Source organism: Saccopteryx leptura, chromosome 5 (genome assembly GCF_036850995.1).
Source record: "Saccopteryx leptura isolate mSacLep1 chromosome 5, mSacLep1_pri_phased_curated, whole genome shotgun sequence".
Lineage (NCBI taxonomy): Eukaryota > Metazoa > Chordata > Mammalia > Chiroptera > Emballonuridae > Saccopteryx > Saccopteryx leptura.
In genome coordinates, this window is record NC_089507.1 from 190,216,355 (window position 1) to 190,236,993 (window position 20,639).

At 39.9% G+C, this 20,639-nt stretch overlaps 1 protein-coding gene across 2 annotated transcripts in view; it reads right to left on the reverse strand.

Moving 5' to 3' along the window:
* PLCB1 (phospholipase C beta 1) overlaps nt 1-20,639 on the reverse strand; it is a 686,820-nt gene that overhangs the window by 58,755 nt on the left and 607,426 nt on the right. The window contains exon 32 of one of the 2 annotated variants that reach the window (XM_066387178.1): nt 17,204-17,321. The exons of the other annotated variant lie outside the window; for it this stretch is intronic. Within the exon in view, the coding sequence (XP_066243275.1) occupies nt 17,223-17,321 (99 nt within the window). The 3' untranslated portion in view covers nt 17,204-17,222. The remainder of the gene's footprint in view (nt 1-17,203; nt 17,322-20,639) is intronic. 2 annotated transcript variants of the gene reach the window in all.

The following is a 20,639-nucleotide window of genomic DNA, read 5'->3' on the forward strand; positions in this document are numbered from 1 at the left end:
CGAATGAGTTTATTTTCCACTTTCTATATGTAATTATGATGAATCATTTCAACATAATGAGAAATGTTAAAGATGCTGACATATGAAAATATCCCATCTATCAAAATTATAATTACTTCACCAATACATTATGACCACTCACTTTTTTCATTAAAAAAAAACTTTCTTAAATATTGAGTAGATATTAAAGAAGGTAATATGTTTATAAACTATAAAGAACTTTAAAGCACTAAACACCACTGTCCCGTTCACAGAACACCAGGCTTCAAGTTCCCACTGTGCCTCTGCTTACTCCGTCTCCTCCCTGGCTCCTCAGAGGAAATGGCAGTCTTGAGATGTGGTTTATCATTCCCACGCTTAGAAGAGAATGATTTATTGTGTTTGTCTTCCTAAACAACTCATTGGTCCATTTTGCAGGCTTTTAAACTTATAGAGTTGGAATCACAGGTATGTAATTCTCCTGCCACTTGTATTTTTGTAACTAAATATTGTGTTGCTGAAATTTATATATATATAGTATAGTTGATGAAAGTATATATATATACTTATTTAGCTAGATGTCCTATTTAGTTAGTTGCTGTGTGACATTCTTCTATAGGTGTATATTAAAATTTCTTTACTGTACTCCTGAAGCAGAGCTGGGCCATTGCCTTTTTTTTTTTTTTTTTTTTTTTTGCCAGCATAAAGAGTGTTGCTATGAACATCCTTGTACAACTCTCCAGGTGCACATTAGCAAGAATTTTTCTAGGGAGCTTTAAATATCTAGTTCTAGGTAATGCACATCCTATCCTATACTCGATAATGTCAAGTTGTTTTCCAGAGTGTTTGTAGCACTTTACACACCCTCCAGCAGTTTTCAATTGTCCAGGATGCACCACATACTTCAAAATCACTTGTTACAATCAAACTTGAATATTTTGCCATTCTGATGGCATACGATAGTATAACATTATGATTTAAATGTGCATTTCCTTGATTACTAATGAAGTTGAACTTACTTATGTTTTGACCATTTATGCTTCCCTTATAAGAAGCATAAGTTCTTACTCATTTTTCTATTGTTTAGCTATTCCTTAATCTGTAGGAATTGTATATATCATGTTTTATAAATACTAAGTTTCGGTAAGTTATAAGTGTAGCAGTTATCTCTTAAATTTCTTTAAAGTGTCTTTTGATAAACACAGTATCTTTTAATTTAGACCAAATTATCCACATTTCCTTTTATGTTTTGTTTTTTAATATTGATAAAGAAATTATCCCTTTTCCCAAATCCACAAAGGTACTCTGTATTATCTCCTAAAGAGTTATAATTTTATATTTCACACTTAAGTCTTGAAACCACTTGAGTTTTTATGCATGGAATGAGGTAGTGTTCCAATTTCATTTTATATTTTTCATATTGATAACCAGTAGTCCTGGCATCATTTATCAAAAATTTGAGTTTCTCCATTAATTTCCAGTGCCAACTTTATTATCAGTCAAGTTTTCACATCTCCATGTTTTTGTTTATGGGCCATCTATTTGTACCAATGTCCAATTTACCAACTTCCACCAATACCTTAATTATTATGTTTTCACAATGATTCTTTTTTTAAAAAATATTTTATTTATTGATTTTTAGAGAGAGGGGAGAGGGAGAGAGGGAGAGAGAGAGAGAAGGAGAGAGAGAGAGAGAGAGAGAGAAAGGGGAGTTGAGCAGGAAGCATCAACTCCCATATGTGCCTTGACCAGGCAAGCCCAGGGTTTCGAACCAGCAACCTCAGTGTTCCAGGTCGATGCTTTATCCCACTGCGCCACCACAGGTCAGGCCAACAATGATTCTTGATATGTGGTATCTTTATGATCTGTTCTACTACAGGAGTATCTCAGCAATTTCTGGGCCTCTGCTTCTCAACATAAGTTATAGAACCAGCTTGTCAGATTCTACAAATGTTGAGGATTTAGGGGCATTGCCTTTAATCTATATAGATCAAATTGAAAAAACTCAATTTTATGCTATTTTCTCTTCTACTTCGTTAGTATATTATTATAATAGGCCTTTATTGATGCTTTTCAATAAACTGTTATATATTTTCCCATAATCTTCAATATATGTTGCTAAAATTGTTGTATATAGTATATCTGCTATGATATTATAAATTTTAAAATTATATTAGCTGCCTATTGCTGATTTATAAAAGTGTTGCCCTGGCTGGTTGGCTCAGCGGTAGAGCGTCGGCCTGGCGTGCGGGGGACCCGGGTTCGATTCCCGGCCAGGGCACATAGGAGAAGCGCCCATTTGCTTCCCTACACCCCCCCTCCTTCCTCTCTGTCTCTCTCTTCCCCTCCCGCAGCCAAGGCTCCATTGGAGCAAAGATGGCCCCGGCGCTGGGGATGGCTCCTAGGCCTCTGCCCCAAGCGCTAGAGTGGCTCTGGTCGCGGCAGAGCGACGCCCCAGAGGGGCAGAGCATCGCCCCCTGGAGGGGCAGAGCATCGCCCCCTGGTGGGCGTGCCGGGTGGATCCCGGTCAGGCGCATGCGGGAGTCTGTCTGTCTCTCCCTGTTGCCAGCTTCAGAAAAATACAAAAAAAAAAAAAAATTAAAAGTGGAGTTAATTTTTGAATATTAATTTCATATGTGGTAAATTTGTTAAATTCTTAATTAAAATAAGTTAACTGGAAATCTTTTTGAATATAGATTCATATCATTTGCAAACTATATTGATCTTTACTTTTCTTTATAATTATCTTCTCTTCTATATTCTTTGACTTTTCTTCTCTATTATTTTATGAGAAACCATTTAAATATCATTCCAGGAATCTGCACCACAGAAATTATAAACTCCTTAAGAATATTTATATGTAGTTCATATAAATATATGTTCCATATTTTATGGTTTTTGTGTTTTATATTATACACACTTATATGTAGGTGTATTATATGTTGATATATTTTATATATATAAAGCTGAACATATGTGTGCACATACACACATAGAGAGAGATACACAGAGACAGATTATTACAGCTACAGAGGAAAATTGCAGAAAATTTAAATTACATCTTGTGCCTAATAAAATTATTTTTAATTATATTTTCAATAGTCTTATAATGAGCAGATAATTTTTAAATATTCAAATAGTTATAGGTCATTTCTCTCCTTCTGCTGTGCTACAATTCATAGGATGAAATACGTTGGGGGAAGAGAATGTCTGGGAATGAGGGTGGGAGGACAGAGCCTGAGGCTGGAGACTCGGTATCGGGCCTGGTCCCCACTCCCTGGAAGTGGATCTCTCTGGCCTGTTTTCACATTTGCTCAATGAAGGTATCAGCTCAGCTTATTTTAAACCCCTTTACATCTCTTATCATCTACTAATTTTCTAAAAGTCTCTTAGTTTGCCCAGGTTAGTAACATCTCTTTTATCCCACCTTTGATGATTATAAATTTAATTTGCTCCTGGCCTATCGACACGTTTTTGTGTGAAATATGCAAATAGCAGAGCATGGCACTCTAGTCTGACACAAAATGTCACAATTCCAGGGGGAACATGCTCTATGAAGTAAGGGACGATCAAACTGGGAAAATGCCATTCCTGGACACTAGAGGTAATGAAAGCCAAGCCCGCAGGGTTATGTAATCAATTTTTCAATTACTACGCTTTCCTCCCCTTTTACTTGTATACAACTTAATAGCAGCTGAAAACAAAGGAAAGAGTACAGAAGACAGCGGACGGGAACAAACAACGCAATCGCAGAAATTACATTTACCTGCCATCCGCACAACCGGGAAGGCAGGCATGTGATCTGAAGTCAAAGGACTGAATTTTAAAATAATAGACTAGATCCCTGGAGAGTTGATCTGGAGACAGCTGTGCAGCAAGACACAGAGAGGTGTGCCTGGCTGGGAACCTGTTTGCTGGTATAACGGTAGAAGGTTGTGCCTAAGAATATTTGCATGTATTTTGTCAAAAAGAATTTAATGGATTAATAAAATTCAAAGAGTACAAGAGTCTATTCAGAAGCACTCATCCCTTCCCTGTGTTGCATTCCAATACAGTTTTACTGACAATAAGCTATTAAGTACCAACACAGGCTTTTTATATTTATTTTAATACAAGTGCATAGCATGGATAGATGGATGGATGGATAGATGGGTGGACAGACAGAGGAGAGATGAGTTGTTAGTTTCAAATCTACCACCCTCAATTTCAAGAAATAAAAGATAAAAAAAAACAAAAAACTTATTTTTCCATGCTACTCTTTGATAATTGAGCACTATAATTCCAAGATTAGAAATCTAGGTGATAAAATATTTCTCAATATGTAATCTCTATGACTTCTAACTAAATTAGCTTTAATTTTTAGAAAAAATGCTGCAAAAGGCCAGAATCCTGTCAAAACCATGGCAGTGAGGGTTACGCTCAGTTTCTTTATTCAGCAGCCTGGGCTCTTGTGAAATCTCACACAATAGCGTTGTTCACATTTCAGTTTGCCAGTAAGACTTAAAAATGGAGGAATTGAAGCAATGTTAACGACCATTATTAAATTGACCAACTTGCCAAAGAATATATTTAGGCACAAGGTTTTAAAGAAAAGGAAAACATTATTGCTAAAACCCCCAGCTGAGCTCCAGTTCTGAAGGTCGTATCAGGGCAGAGAGGAAAACGGCAGGCGACATGGAGAGCTTTGCTTACTGTGAGTGCAGGGTACACATGTCACCTATGGATACTTCTATAGGCTAAGTCTATTGAAAAAGCACCACTAAAGTGCTGTCAAGGGCCCGTCTTATTAATTTGTCTATTAGAAACTTTTTATTTTAGAGCTGAGCCTTTACATGGAAAACAGACATCAAAAAAACAAAACCCATTTCTGGTTCTAGCTCCACAGACTTGAGCATAATTTTCAGCCATGAAACAGCAAATATTTCTTCTTCTAAAAATGTGAGTTTAAAGCCTTTGACAAAACCTTGCCAGAGCTTTGGACAAGAGTTCAATTTGGTAGGGAAAATTATACAAGCAAACAGGAAAAGGCTGGTTCCACGTAAGTGAGTGTGCTTTTTTGTTCCTGTATGACCCAACCTTCACAAAACTGTTTGTTATTCGCCTCATTACAAACATCTCTCTGTCACAGCAGGTGTTGGGTCAGGAGAGGACACGGTGTCCAGGAAACCTGCAATCAGGTTAGAAAACTCCCAAGTGACCCATTCCCTTTCAACTGACTCTGAGTGGCTGGCACTGCCTACCACAGAGAGCCCCAAGCTGCCTGCGGTGAAAAGGTTGTCATTTAAGCCACAGCTGAACCACTTCCCCAAACTACTCTCCCTGGGGGTGTAGGAGCTGCATTTCCAATGACAGGATGAGAACCTGTCCTAGTCTTTCTAACTTTTAAAGGACAGACAATTTCCTTTGAGTCATTTCAAAAGTCTACTTCCTCTAGGATTTTTTGAGTTCCTACCATGAATCAGTCTCTTTGGGTAAAGTTCAGTCTTTCAACGATGACCTTCCCATTTTTAGCTGTCCCCAAATGGTGGCTGAGTCTATTATGGAACTTTATGTGTCTTCAAAGTGGGAGAAGAGGCAGGCTAAGACCTACAAGGCTCCCTCACAGATCTCTGCTAGGAAGTGGCTGGTCTAGATTCCTCCAGGAACTAAGAGCTGGTGGCCACTCGGGGTGACCAAATTGTAGTCACCATTTGAGTCCATGCTCTGGTCCTCTTGACTTGAAGGAGCTTCTTTGGCGTGGCCTTAGGTTTTCACCAGTCCCCTCAGCATCCACCATTTCCTCCCACTGCCACACAGAGGAACTTTCCTGTCCCATTTAAAGCACACATGACGTTGGGGCCATGAGCCCTGCTTAGAATCTGCCAGACTTTGGCTCAAAGAACCAAAGCCAGAGAGTGACATACAAATCTTATTTCATGCTCTATTCTCTCTCCCTTTCTCCTTCCCATATCTCCTGGGATTGGAAGGGGTAGGGTTTCCTCTTCCTGTATGGTCACATTCTGAGTTCTGCCATTGTTGAGAGAAGAGTTAAGTCTCTAGCCCCGCAGGCCTGGTTTATGTGGTAAAAAGAAGCTAAAGGAATTGGGAGAAATCCCATCTTCTCTTTGAAATCTCTGTTTTTCAAGATTTCTGCCTCACTGAGGATCTTCTCCCTTATGGAGTCCCAGCCTTGCCTTTCCTGGAATCAAGACTCAGCCTGGATGGGATGGGGAAAGAAGGAGGATACTTAAATGGAAAAGGAAACATTTCAACTTACTATGTCCAAAATAGTTTCACTGTTGTACAAAACAGAATGAATTCTAACTACGGGATGGTAAATGTGGAAGGCTTTTAATCAATTAAATGCTTCCGTGCGGCAACCATGCAGACCATGTGCATTTCTGGATCCGCTCTGAAGATCATGACGTACACTGTATGAATATTATTGTTAATGAACTAAACAGCAAGAAAAAAGAACCTAACATTTAAACACTACCTAGGGAAACCCTTTACCGGTGATAATTTGTGCTGCACACTCCTTAAGATACTGTTCCATTTTTGAACATTGATTCATCAGAGGAAAATATAACTCTGCCAACCATTAATAGTGAAATTTATTTTTTTCCTATTCTTCAGTGGCAATACCTTTTTTTAAAAAAACTTTATTTATTTATTTTTAGTGAGAGGAGGGGAGGCAGAGAGAGACTCCTGCACGCACCCTGACTGGGATCACCCAGCAAGTCCACTAGGGGGTGATACTCTGCTCACCTGGGGCCCTTGCTCCACTGAAACTGGAGCCATTTTTAGAACCTGAGGTGGAGGCTATGGAGCCATCCTCAGTGTCTGGGGCCAACTTGCTTTAATCGAGCCATGGCTGTGGGAGGAGAGGAGAAGAGAGAGAGGGAGGGAGAAACGAGAAGGGGAGGCGTGGAGAAGCAGATGATCACTTCTCCTGTGTGCCCTGACCGGAAATTGAACCCAGGACTTCCACATGCCAGGCTGATGCTCTACTACTGAGCCAAACAACCAGGAAAGTGGCAATCATTTTATATAGCAATTTCATGATAAACTAGACAGGGCCATACACAGGAAATACTCATTAATTCCTTCTCACATGGATTTCCCCTTATTCCCTGTATCCCCCATTCCTCTTCCAGATTTCGGCTCCCTGTCAAGTCTGCACTTCTGGAAGAGCCTGCTCGTTGCCTCTGGCTCATCCCACGTTTATCTGGCTCCCACTCCCACCTTTCCACTGACTTGTCCATAATACCAAGGGCATCAATGACCTTCCGGTCACTAGAGTCAAAGGATGCCTTTCTGTACCACTCAGTCACTGTGGACACTATAGGTCACTCCCATCCCCTCTGTATTGGTGAATTTTTTCCTTTAGGATTCTCTGGTATTCCTGGTTTTCCTTCCAGGTTGAGCCTCTTCTATCTCTTTCAGGCGTTTTCTCCTCCATCAGACCTCTCACAATGAAGAAGTTTCCGGAGCTAAGTCCTGGCATCCTCCTCTTTTCCCTCTAGGTGCTGAGCATTTTATCCATCCTATGCTTTAATTCAATCTAGACTCATGATTTTCAAAATCTGGGGCATGTACGTTACACCTGGAGAAAGGATAAAAGCTTCCAATGACTTATTTTTTTTTATTTATAAAAATTTCTTCTATAATCACTCTCATAATGTCCTTATACAATGTAATGATAGTAAAAGGCATCATGGGCAGACATGATTTTAGTCAAAGGGAAGATGTAGTGTAGAGTCAATTGGAAATGAAAGATGTGGACAGGAGACTGTTCCTTAATTTGCTGTGTAACCTCAGATGAGTCACTGTAACTTGCTTAGCTTCAGACTGCAGAGAGCACAGGTGTGACTTAATTGTACTCTTCATAAAAGGTTAAACGTGAATTCTGCCGGATGGTATTTTATTTTCAATGTCTGAGCAACTCCTTACGTGTTTGGAAGTAGTATAAAAGGGCAAGATTGGAGAGAAATATTTCCTATAGCAAAGAGAAGATTATCTGGAAACTGTCAGCCTGACCCGTGGTGGCGCAGTGAGTAAAGTGTTGACCTGGAATGCTGAGGTTGCTGGTTCAAAACCCTGGGCTTGCCTGGTCAAGACACATATAGGAGTTGATGCTTCCTGCTCCCCCCCCCTTCTCTCTCCCTCCTCTCTAGAAAATGAATAAATAAGTTAAAAAAAAACTGTTATTTACCCCAGAAGTTTTCTATTTTATTGTCACTTAAAACTTTTAGGAGAGAAAAAATAGCCTTGTTATATGAGCTGTGGATGGTATGAACAGTGAGAGGGGTATTATGTTACCGCTGAGGCACTTTTCAGATTGGAATGCTGAGTGGATTGGAAAGACGTTGTCTATGCTAGGTTTGTATTTTATGAGAGTTTTCTGTTGCTCCCAGAATATTTTATATTCAGATCCTGAGAGTTCATACCTTAATTAGCAAGGCAGCATTGCGGCTTTCTGGTAGAGCAAACATGTAATAAAAGGTTTTTAAAAGATAATAAATTATATTTCAACAGAAAATTTTCTTTTGTTTATAAAGGATAGGAGCTTTCCAACTCTGGCAAGCTATAATAGGAACTCTGCATGAATCCTGGAAAATCCCTATGCCATAAAACATTAAGGTTTATGCCAGCAGTGTGCTAATAAATACTTAATAGGTATCTCTCCGAGGGAAAAGAAAATAGAGCCTTACTGATAGCATCTGCTCACTGCCATGGTGTAAATACCCCACTATGGCCGATTTCAGGCTACAAAGTAAAGATCCGGCACAGAGTTAGGAAGAGGTGCACAGCAGCACTCCATTATAGTGACCATACACACAGAATAGTTGCAGATTACCTCAAGAGCCCAGACAATAGTGAAATGTCTTAAATTATTAGCACATGGTGAGTTTTTGGTATTTGTTATCTTTGTTTTTAGTATAATTTGTTGAATTTAAGTTTATATCATTTACTTTTTAATAATGGCTCTATTTACCAACTGGGTCATAGAACACCTGAAAAATGGAAACAAATAGGTTCTTTTTTTTTTTTTTTTTTTTTGTATTTTTTTCTGAAGCTGGAAACAGGGAGGCAGTCAGACAAACTCCCGCATGCGCCCAACCGGGATCCACCCGGCATGCCACCAGGGGGCGATGCTCTGCCCATCGGGCCGTCGCTCTGTCGTGACCAGAGCCACTCTAGTGCCTGGGGCAGAGGCCAAGGAGCCATCCCCAGCGCCCGGGCCATCTTTTGCTCCAATGGAGCCTTGGCTGCGGGAGGGGAAGAGAGAGACAGAGAGGAAGGAGAGAGGGAGGGGTGGAGAAGCAGATAGGCGCTTCTCCTGTGTGCCCTGGCCGGGAATCGAACCCGGGACTTCCGCACGCCAGGCCGACGCTCTACCATTGAGCCAACCGGCCAGGGCAACAAATAGGTTCTTGTGAGACAGTATGACCAGCTTCAGTTCACCAGTGGTTTCTCCTCAAAGAATAAAGAAAAACTAGTATTAAAATTTGCTTAAGCAATATTTAAGTACATCTGAGTTTTGACAGGTGAACACTTTGCTTTAGGTGTTTTTACATTTGCTAATTTTCTAGAACTCTGTTTTCTATTAACAGGTAAATCAAAAGCAATAATTAAACTCATCATATTAGATCAATAGATGATAATTTTCTGTAAATTTGTGTGAACCGAGATATATTAACCCCTTCTCTTGGGAATAAAAAATAAAAACAGAGAAAAAGATATCTGAGTATTGAACGACATGTTTTATGGACTGAATCATGTCGCCTCAAAATTCATATGTTCAAGCCCAACACATGTGACTGCAGTTGGAGGCGGGGACTTTCAGAAGGTAACTAACATTAAATGAGGTCATAGGGTGGGGCCCTAATCTGATAGAACTGGTATCCTTATAAGGAGGGAAAGTGACACCAGAGATCTCTCTCTTTCTCTCTCTGCCAAGTGCAAGTCAAAGGCCATGAGAGGACATAGTGAGAAGGTACCATCTACCACCCTAAGAGAGAGGCCTCACAGACACCTGCCCTACTGGCATCCCGACCTTGGACTTAAGCCTGCAGAACTGTGAGAAAATAATTCTCCATTATTTAGGCTACTCTGTCTGAGATATTCAGCTATGGTGGCCAAAGCAGAAAGTACAGTATGTAAATAATGAAATTTCATGCAATTCCATAGCAGTAACATGATACTCAGACCACAGGCTTCATCACAGTGTCCTGAGAAATTCCTTCCTGTCTGCTCCTCTGCTTGATAAACTCTACTTAACCCTATGGGTCAAGGGTTACCACCTTTGGGAAGCCCTCCTTGGTTTAACCAAGAATGTGTCGGCCCTTCTTCCCCTGCAAACAGCTCTATAATAATGATGATCAAAGTGTTTTGTTCCAACACAAATTCTTTGTAGAAAGAGAGATTACACACGAGAAATTAAGATCAGGCATGCTCTCCACTTTTGCTGCCTATATATTAGTTATTAGCCACATGTAACTATATTACACCTAAATTTAAATAAAATTAAGAATTCAATTCCTCAGTTGCATTAACCACATTAGTCACATTTCAAATACTTAATAACCACTTCTGGCTAGTGGCAGCAACACTGGACTCTCAGACACCAAATGTTTCCATGACTGCAGAAAGTTCTGTTGGATAGAGCCGCACTATACTGTAGGCGATTTGAGATGAGAAGAAGGTTGCATGTTTTCCCATAGTTTTATTTTCTAAGCACCTAGCCCAGTGCCTGCTATGTATATAGTAGGCATTCAGTAAGTATCAGTTGAAATAATAAAAGGAAAATGTAACACTATTGGCCTAGCTGTAAGCTGCTTAAAGTGCTCAAGGTTCCTAGAGACCACAGAAGAAAACACATTATATAAGTTCATTTTTATTATTGACAAGTAAAAAAAAAAAAACTAAAAACAAGTGATTTTCATTTTTCCTGGGATGGGAACACCAATATCCATCATTAAAACACAATTATGGACTTTATCTCTCAGGTGTTAATATAGCAATCTATAGTTGTTAATTCGTCAGCATAATATTGATTCTAATTTATTTTTCTAGGTCATCTCTGCTCTGTTGTTCTATAAATGACCCTATGGACTCATTAAATCTTTCAACGTGATATTTATGCAACCCTATTTAATGAGTCCTCCAACACCCTGAATACTCTGGATCTCATACCTATTATTTCAGTGGCAAAATTCTGAGTTTAATTAATAGTATTCTTCATGGTCTCAAAGGAGATCATAAAAAGGTCACCCAGTCCTACACAACTCTCTGCTTGCAGACATCCTCCTTGTTGCTACACTTAAAGATCTTCAAGAGACACACAATGCCCTCTGGGGAGTAGTTCCAGAACCACCCCCTCTCCAAAGAAAACAAAATCTGCAGATGCTCAAGTTTTTTACAGAAAATGGCATTGTGTTTGCATATAATTTGTGCAATCTTCCCATATACTTTAAAACAGTGGTAGTCAACCTGGTCCATACTGCCCACTAGTGGGCATTCCAGCTTTCATGGTGGGCGGTAGCGGAGCAACCCAAAGTATATATAAATAAAAAGATAGATTTCACCATAGTAAGTTGTTTTATAAAGATTTATTCTGCCAAACTTAGAGAAAATCCAACATAAAGTACTTGGTAAGTAATTATTATTCTATGCTTTCACTTGCTGTCACTCTGCTTTATAAATTTTATAAAGTAAAGTACTCCGTACTTTATAAATCACCATTACTGTGGAACTGGTGGATGGTTAGAAAACTTTACTAACAACAGAGATACAAAAGTGGGTGGTAGGTATGAAAAGGTTGACTGCCCCTGCTTTAAAACATCTCTCAGTTACTTACAATACCTAATACAAGGTAAATGCTATGTAAATCAGTGGTCCCCAACCCCTGGGCCATGGACAGGTACCAGTCTGTGGGCCATTTGGTACCGATCCACAGAGAAAGAATAAATAACTTACATTATTTCCGTTTTATTTATATTTAAGTCTGAACAATGTTTTATTTTTAAAAAAATGACCAGATTCCCTCTGTTACATCCGTCTAGGACTCACTCTTGATGCTTGTCTCGGTCATGTGATACATTTATTTGTCCCACCCTAAAGGCTGGTCCGTGAAAATATTTTCTGACATTAAACTGGTCCATGGCCCAAAAAAGGTTGGGGACCACTGATGTAAATAGTTGTTAGTGAATAATGACAAGAAAAGAGTCTGTACTTCTTCAAGACAGATGAACTGTCATAGCTTAAACCGCATAGTACACATCAGCAAGAACAAGAACTTGTTTTTTTCCTAACATTTTCAATCAACACTTTGCTGAATCCTCAGATGCGGAATCAGCAGATACAAGGGGCCGACTCTATTTAGGTGTTTAGATATTCCTACTCCCAGAAATGTTTCTTACTAAATCTTTCATAATTTAGTCCAACGCAGATGCCCTCACTCTGGCTCTAGAGCAAAAGGAGGGCAGGTCGTCTGTCGCATGCTCTGAAGAAGCACCTTCCTGTGCTATGACTGAGATTTAATATAATCTGAAAGGGGATGTTTCTCTTCTGATACGTCCCTTTAGATTTCTTAGGAACCTCAGGGGTCCACATGGAGGCTGAATAAATAGTATTTGAATGAACAAACAAAGATGTAAAAACAATTGCTTAACAACAACAAAACCGACCTGGTGCAAACCTCAATGTGTATGTACCCTAACTTCTTTCTCATGTAATTCAGCCCACACCTTTTCAAGCGGGAGAAGCAGGTTTTAGTAGACAAGGATGTAGTTCTAGGGCTGGCGGGAGAGAAGGAGTTAAGAGGAGAGTGAGGAGGGATGCGGGAGAGAAGATCTCAAGGAAAGCAAACCTATTTCATCTCTGGCTTGAACTCAGCACTGATACATAAAAGCTGGACGGCATGTGAGCAGAGAATGAGGGAGGGAGGAGGAAAGTCAAGGTCGAAAGGAGGTGAAGATGTCTGTCCTCTATCCTGATCCTTTAGAGCAGCCACGGACAGAGAAGGCTGTATCGAAACCCTTTAATCATGTGCGCGAAGGCTACACCAGATCCACAGTCTCCCTCTCTGCTTGGCACTGCATCCCACAGGATGTGATGAACACAGAGAAGAGCTGCCCCCGAGTCAGTGATAGGAGCTGCCTATTGCCAGTCACAGCATCCTGAAGGCAAGCACGGTTTTCACAGGGCTGGAAACTCTCTAACACCTAGGCCTGGGAGGTGTTCTTCTCTAAGACATTTGTTAAAAACAAGTGGTTTTGAGAAACTTAAATATCTTGCCTATGCTGTTGAATTCCTCTTGCTATCGTGACCATTTGGGGGGCTAAATTCCCGGCAAGATTTGGTTGGGATATTGTGGAGGCTGGGGTCTGCTGCCAGCATGTAAAACGGTGTTAGGTGTATGGGACTGGAGTGTATTCCTCGTCACCACTCAGAGATTTGCTTCCTTCAGCAGAGAAGCTGGTGGACTCTCTGTTTTACAGATGAGTATGCTGAGGCACAGAGAGGGTACCCTGAGAGCTTGACTAGCCATGAAATGTGAGAAAGATATGTCACATCCCTGTCACCTAGATCATAACATCATGGCTTTAGATAGTCACTGAGAAAGTGGAAGGACACGATACACGGGGACTCATGGTTTGGCACTGCTTGTCTGACCTTAGTACAGTTCATTAACCTTTTGCAGCTTTGTTTTCCTAACTGCATAATGGCAAGAATGAGATAATACACGTTGAAGATGTTTTGCAACATAGTAAGTGCTCAATAAATGCTGGTAGTTATTGTTTTTAGTATTTAAGTGTCAGGGAAATCATTTTTAAATGCATTCCTATGGACTTGAATTGTGCTTTATTGTTTTAAAGCACATAGAGACTGTGTTTTTGCTTCTTTTGTGCTCCCAATTGAAACTGGCATAGCCTAGAATATATAGTTGGCATAAATTTATAATTTCCAGTGCTATAGCATCAGTACTTTTATAAATTAGTCATTCTGTAGCTTTTTACAAAAAGATTCATAATACACAAAAGGAGCAAACATCCTATTTCCCATTTGTTTTAAATCTTGCTCTACCATGATTTGTATTTATTAAAGAACAGAAGTTACCCAAGTTAAAAGTGTGACTAACCTGTTTAGTGTTCCCTATTAATCTTTAGCTGATAACAGGGAATATATTTATCATCAAGGAGGTTTGCATTCACAAATTAAAAATGAAAAATTTCAAGTATTTATCTGATGAGTTTTCCTAATCTTATAGTAAAAGATCTTATGGTAAAAAAAAAAAAAAATCATTTTTTTCTGGCAAATGTGTGACGCCTTTTAATTCTATTATTTTGTTTTCAGCTGCAGTCTACCAGTGTAGATTTCTAAGGTGAGGAAGAAATATTTAAGGACATATTAAACTTGGTACAATAGTACCTTTCATATACTGCTATGAAAGAAGGACTTTCTGTTCTTTCTCAAAAAACAAAATAAAGTTGTTTTCCTGTTTTCGCAATGAGGACTCTTTTTCCATGGAAAGTGCAAAACTGGTTTATTTTTTATTTTGCCTTTTACATGTGGAAAGCTAAAGGGACCAAACTAAGTGATTGAAGATTCTTTTTTTTTAATGTGTAGGTATTTTGGGAATATGTATTGCTTTTGAAAATAATAATTTTGGCTAAGCAGGAAGCTCAGTTGACATTCTGAAGGGAATACAGGTTGTGACACAGCATCACAAGCCCGATAGAAGACAAAAATGTAACACTGACATCCCTATTGCATTTGTTTTAAAAAACAAAATCTAGCTCGTGGGTTCTGAGCTCCACTGTCCTTTACCTCCTCGGAGAGACTTTCATATTCCACCTGCGATATTAAAGGTTTCACAGTAACTTTCAAAAATACCAAGGCAGTAACAAGTGCAGCAATAAACAAAAATCCAATCACGGGTATAATTGATGACTTAAGGCAGTGGTCCCCAACCCCCGGGCCGCGGACCAGTACCGGTCCGTGGGCCATTTGGTACGGTTTGCAAAGAAAGAATAAATAATTTACATTATTTCCGTTTTTTTTTTTTTTAATATTTAAGTCTGAATGATGTTTTATTTTTAAAAAATGACCAGATTCCCTCTGTTACATTTGTCTAAGACTCCCTCTTGATGCTTATCTTGGTCACGTGATACAGTTATCCATCCCACCCTAAAGGCCAGTCCGTGAAAATATTTTCTTACATTAAACCGGTCTGTGGCCCAAAAATGGTTGGGGACCACTGACTTAAGGGATAGGTTGAACCTTTATAGACAAATGAAGAAGACATTTTCAAGGTCTCCCTGATGCCTTCCTGAAGAAATCAGTACCACTCTCTTCTGCCCCAAATTCCAATGTGGGCTTGATCACAACATCACCACAGGAGCAAAGACCTACTGGGAGGACAAGGACAGAATCCTGGCTATGGCTCTGCACTCAAATGACATTACTAGTGTTACAGGCAGAAGTAGAAAATAAAAGATATTAAAGCGTCAGGCTTGTGATTAAGCCAAAAACTTACAGTACCATGAAGGTAGCTTAAAGCTTCTCCATCCAGCCAGGAGGTAGATATGTAGTAGATCCTTGCTGGTCAAATATAGTCCATAGAACAGGGTTCCCCAAATTTTTTACACAGGGGGCCAGTTCACTGTCCCTCAGACCATTGGAGGGCCGGACTATAAAAAACACTGAACAAATCCCTATGCACACTGCACATATCTTATTTTAAAGTAAAAAAAACAAAATGGGAACAAATACAATATTTAAAATAAAGAACAAGTAAATTTAAATCAACAAACTGACCAGTATTTCAATGGGAACTATGGGCCTGCTTTTGGCTAATGAGATGGTCAATGTCCGGTTCCATATTTGTCACTGCTAGCCGTAACAAGTGATATGACGCGCTTCCAGAGCCGTGAAGTGTGCATCCCGCGTCACCAGAAGTAGTACTGTACGTGAGTGATGCCACGCTTTGCGGTGCTGCCACATACAGTGCTCCTCTCACTGACCACCATTGAAAGAGGTGCCCCTTCTGGAAGTGTGGCAGGGGCCAGATAAATGGCCTCAGGGGGCCGCATGTGGCCCGCGGGCCTTAGTTTGGGGACCCCTGCCATAGAATGTGGCGGTGAGGGCATCCCCTGGGACCCAGTTAGAAATGCAAGTCTCAGGGCCCAACCAGACCCCTGAATCAGAACCTATATTTTCATTGGCTCTCCAGGTAATTCATACAGTCATCACCCATTGTTTATGGCAATTAATATAGAGAAAGAGGAAGAACTCACACCTCTTAGTAAAATTGTTGTTTCCACTGATTTTTTGACGTGTTTCTAACTACTCCTTCACAGATCAACAAGTGCTCGAAGACACAAACATTGTAAGCTTCACCGTAAAACTCTATTTCAATACATCAGAACAGAAGTTTGCTGCTGCCTTTATAATCACAGTAATGCCTCTTTTATCCCTGAAATGCATGCCCATTAGGATGGCTTTGGCCAATTCTTATTAGCAGAAGGATTACAATAGATTTCATGATGCATCCATCTCCTCTAGCAAGTTAAAAGTCCTCTCAAGTTCAAGCTTCATTTTGCTCCAACCAGCAGCCACTGACACAGGCATCCTTCCCTATTAGTGAGGTATTTTTAAGGGCTCATTGATTGCAGAGAATCAGGAAATCCTGAGATATCGTCTTAACTCAAAATACCATGTGGGAATATAACGACTTGCTTGATTTTTGAAAGGGGGTGTCGTAAATTGAGTGGTATCAGTCCAGAAGGCTCCCTGAAAGCTAATTTAATTCAATTGGATTGTAAAATTTATATAAGATTGTGGGAAACCAGTACTGTGAGAAGTAGGAACTTAAAAAAAAAAAATGTTTCCAAAGTGGAAATAATAGTGTGAGTGTAAGAGAAAAAGAGCAAGGTGAAAAGGGGAGCCAATTTTGCAAATTGAGACACAAAAAGACGACAGGGGAATAAGACAATATGTGAGAATGGAACTGATGTCAGAAAGAGAGAGAACAGTGATGAAGAAATAAATACCAGAGGTAGGCAGGTAAAGATGTGGAGTGCGTTGTGGGTATGGCTAGGGCCCAGAGCAGGAAAAAAACAATGGGAATGTAGTGAAAGGGATAGTGAAGAACGAAGGAGGAAGTCCATGATGCCTGTAAACCAGATGGCTATGTGCCACCCTTCTCTCAAAAGCGAGCCCTCCCATCCAGTCCTACCTGGCCGGAAGGACGGTGGTCACCACTTGAGAGCTTGAGGGTTGGGGGGAGTAAAGTTGGGGGAAACAGAGGGATCCTCATGGCAAGTTTCCGACAAGAATGAGGAGGAACCGTCCCCCTGTGTGGAAAAAAAGGGAGGCTGTCATTTTGGTGGCATTGAAATTGATTTCTAAGTCATTTGATGTTTCAAGCTGGGAGATTTCTTGGAGTGCCTTCTAGAATGGAGATTTAAAACTTCCAATTCCTTTATCTTGTCCAACACTTTCTCTACCACAAGTGCATTGGAATTGGCAATTGAATTCTCCTTGGCCCTTCCTTACCCTCTGTAGGGATTAGATGTTAAAGATGATCACAGCTATTACTTTTGAGAATTTCTCCATAAAATTCCACTACTGTCAAGAAACCTGAGAAAAGACTGTATTGAATTACTGACAGCAGTTGAATAATGCAACCCAATGAATCTGGGCTTAATGGCTGTATTTTTTTCTCTCAAAGAGAGAGAACTATTTTTTTTTTAAATACACAGTTAATTTTGTGAGCCCTCTACAAATGTCTTTCATTCAAAAACTATGCATTAAGCACCCACTATGCACCAGGCATTGTTCTTGGGTGCCTAGAAGTCAAGAGCATCATTGGGCAAAACAGTCAAAGCCCTGCCTTCATGGAGATTACATTCTAATGGGGAGGGACCAACTGTGAGTGACACAGTTAAGAAAGAAGTAGATGACCTAACAAGGGAAGGTAATAAATGCTATGAAAAACAAAAAATAGAACGGAATAAAAAGGAGAGGAGATGCCAGAAATGGGAGAATGGTGGAGGGGGGTTGCAAGTTTATGTAAAATGATTGAAAACCTCTTTGAGAAGTTGAATTTGAGCAAAGTCCTGAGAGGCAGGCAGGAGGGAGTTGCCCAAGCAGACACTTAGGAGATGAATATTCTGGGCAGAGATAACAGTCCATGTAACAGCCCAAGGAGGGAGGGGCCTGGCTTACTGGGGCAAAGTGAGGAGCCCAGGATGGCCAGAGCAGAGAGTAGGTTGAGAAGAAACGAAGACAGGATGCAGCAAAGAGGGATCAAATTATGTTGGACCTGTAGACTTTTATTCTGAGGGAGATGGGAGCCCTGGAAGGATCTTGAACAGAGAGGATTGAGCTGATTTCCAATATAAAAGGCTGACTCTGGATGCAGTGTTGGGACTAGATTGTGAGTGGGGACACGTGGAGGCGGGAACACCAGTTAAGAGGCTATTTAGAAATCCAGGTGACGGATGGCAGTACCTTGGCTAGGGTGGGTGTGCTGCAAATTGGCACACTGACACCTATAAAGATGTTTTAGCCGATTTATAATAATTTGCAAGTCTTGCGTTTGTTGGTTTCAGCTAAAAGAAAGACCCAATAATAAACTTAAGAATTGTGACAGCTCATTGTCTATTTCTCAAAACCTAATAATTGCTTTTTAAAAAAAAAAAAAAAGTGTAAGATTCAAAGATAAGTGAAAGGTAGAAAAACTGAAGCTAAAACATAATATACTTCCTATTCTTTGTATGTCACCACAAACATGTGCTACCCTTGTAGATGTAAATTTGCATAAACTAGAATAATTAGCTAGGGAAAACCCATTGCAAGGTCTACATGATTAAACACAGTCAAGTTCATCTCCTGTGTATATAAACGTGTGTGTGCATGTGTGTATGATTATCACAGAAACCGTTAGACACATAATGAACTGTATATTCTTCTATCACAGATCTTGATAAGACCCTTTGAAATATGAAAATACTATCTGAGCCTTGGTTTCAGCTACAAATTCAAAGGCCTCTTTGTTAAATTCAAAGACTCCTCTCAGCCAATGATTATAATAAACACAGAAACACTTGTATCAATTGATTTTTGTTGACAGAAAGTGGATAAGGAGGATTCCAAGAGGTAGATTTGCTACATTAATTTGGTCTTAGGCATAATCCATGAAAAATAGAGAATGGGACTCTTGCTCTTAGAAATAGTTTTTCTATTTGGAACTGAAACTTTCCTCTCTTTTTCCATCCAGTGGTCCTGCATGTGCCCTTTTACAACAGCCTCTTCTCTGGTGTCCACACACTCTTCATCAGATATTTCTAAGCATCTGATATATTTCCTCTTTGGGAAGTCTATAGGTAACTATTTCTCTCAAGTTGAGTTTGGCCATCCTTTCCTCTAAAATGTTGAAGGCCGTATAAAATCAGGTAGTGGTGTCCTTAGGTCAATGACATTTTTAAACTCTCTGCTTTATAAAAAGTGTTTAGGAAATGCATGTTGGGCTGTTTTCATTATCCTCATCATATCACAAAGCAAGGTTTTGAAACAAACTAGAGATGCGTTGGGAACAAAACATCTAATTAGTTTTGGCAAAATTTATATTAATCACACATAATGACAGGCCCACGGAGTAAAAGTGGAAGTGAGCCCAAAAGGTTTTCGAGGCCGTGCACAGTTGTGTGTACTTGTTTGTTTTTGGTATGTGGGCAGATGAAAGTCGATGGGATGAGAGCCCATCTCAGCTTATTCCTGATGTGAACCTCAGTCCTTCTGGGAAAGACCCTGAGTTCCACCAACACACACACTTTGCAACAGGTAGGGAGTATTCTCTTTGGAAACCCTCCCCTCCTTCCAATATATCCATCACCACACTCCCACATTTTCTCACTCATAGGAAGAAAAATAAAGACAAAGGAAGGGAAAGAATTTTAATGGGACAGAATAAAAGGAGAAGGAATCAATGGCATCCACAGGAATCCCTGTTCCAATTTTGTTTAAATCTCACACTTACTTGACTTGCAGGTGCCAGAGACAATAGAAACCTATGAATCAGCCTGGGTAATGCCAAGTAGGCCTAAGGGGCAGCCACTTCTCAGCTTTAGAGATCTGTTTCATGTTGGCATAATATAATCATATAATCCAATTTTTGAATCAAATTGTATTTTCAAAAAATTTTATTTATTGACTTGTAGAGAAAAAGGAAGGAAGAGAGAAAGACATTGGGTTTTTTGTTTTGTTCCACTTAGTTATGCATTCATAGGTTGATTCTTCTATGTGCCCTGAAAAGGGGCTGAATCTGCAACCATGGTGTATCAGGATGATGTATCAGGATGATGCATTATCCAACGGAGCTACCTGGCCAAGGCCAATTACATTTCTTTAAAGAAGAACACTTCCAACTTTTAAATAATAGTGTCATTGTTTTGAATGTGCTAACTCGGCTAAGCTGAACTACATTTCCTAGAGTGTCCTGTTCTGTATGTTTCTGTTAGAGTGGGTTACAAGGCAGACTCTCAAGAGTTGGAATGCTGAAGAGGGGCTCATAGCCATTGTGTAATGCACACAGTTATTGCTGATCTGTTGACTTGTCTTGATGGCATGAAGCAGCAACTGGACCTGTAATCATTTCCCTGCCCCTTGAG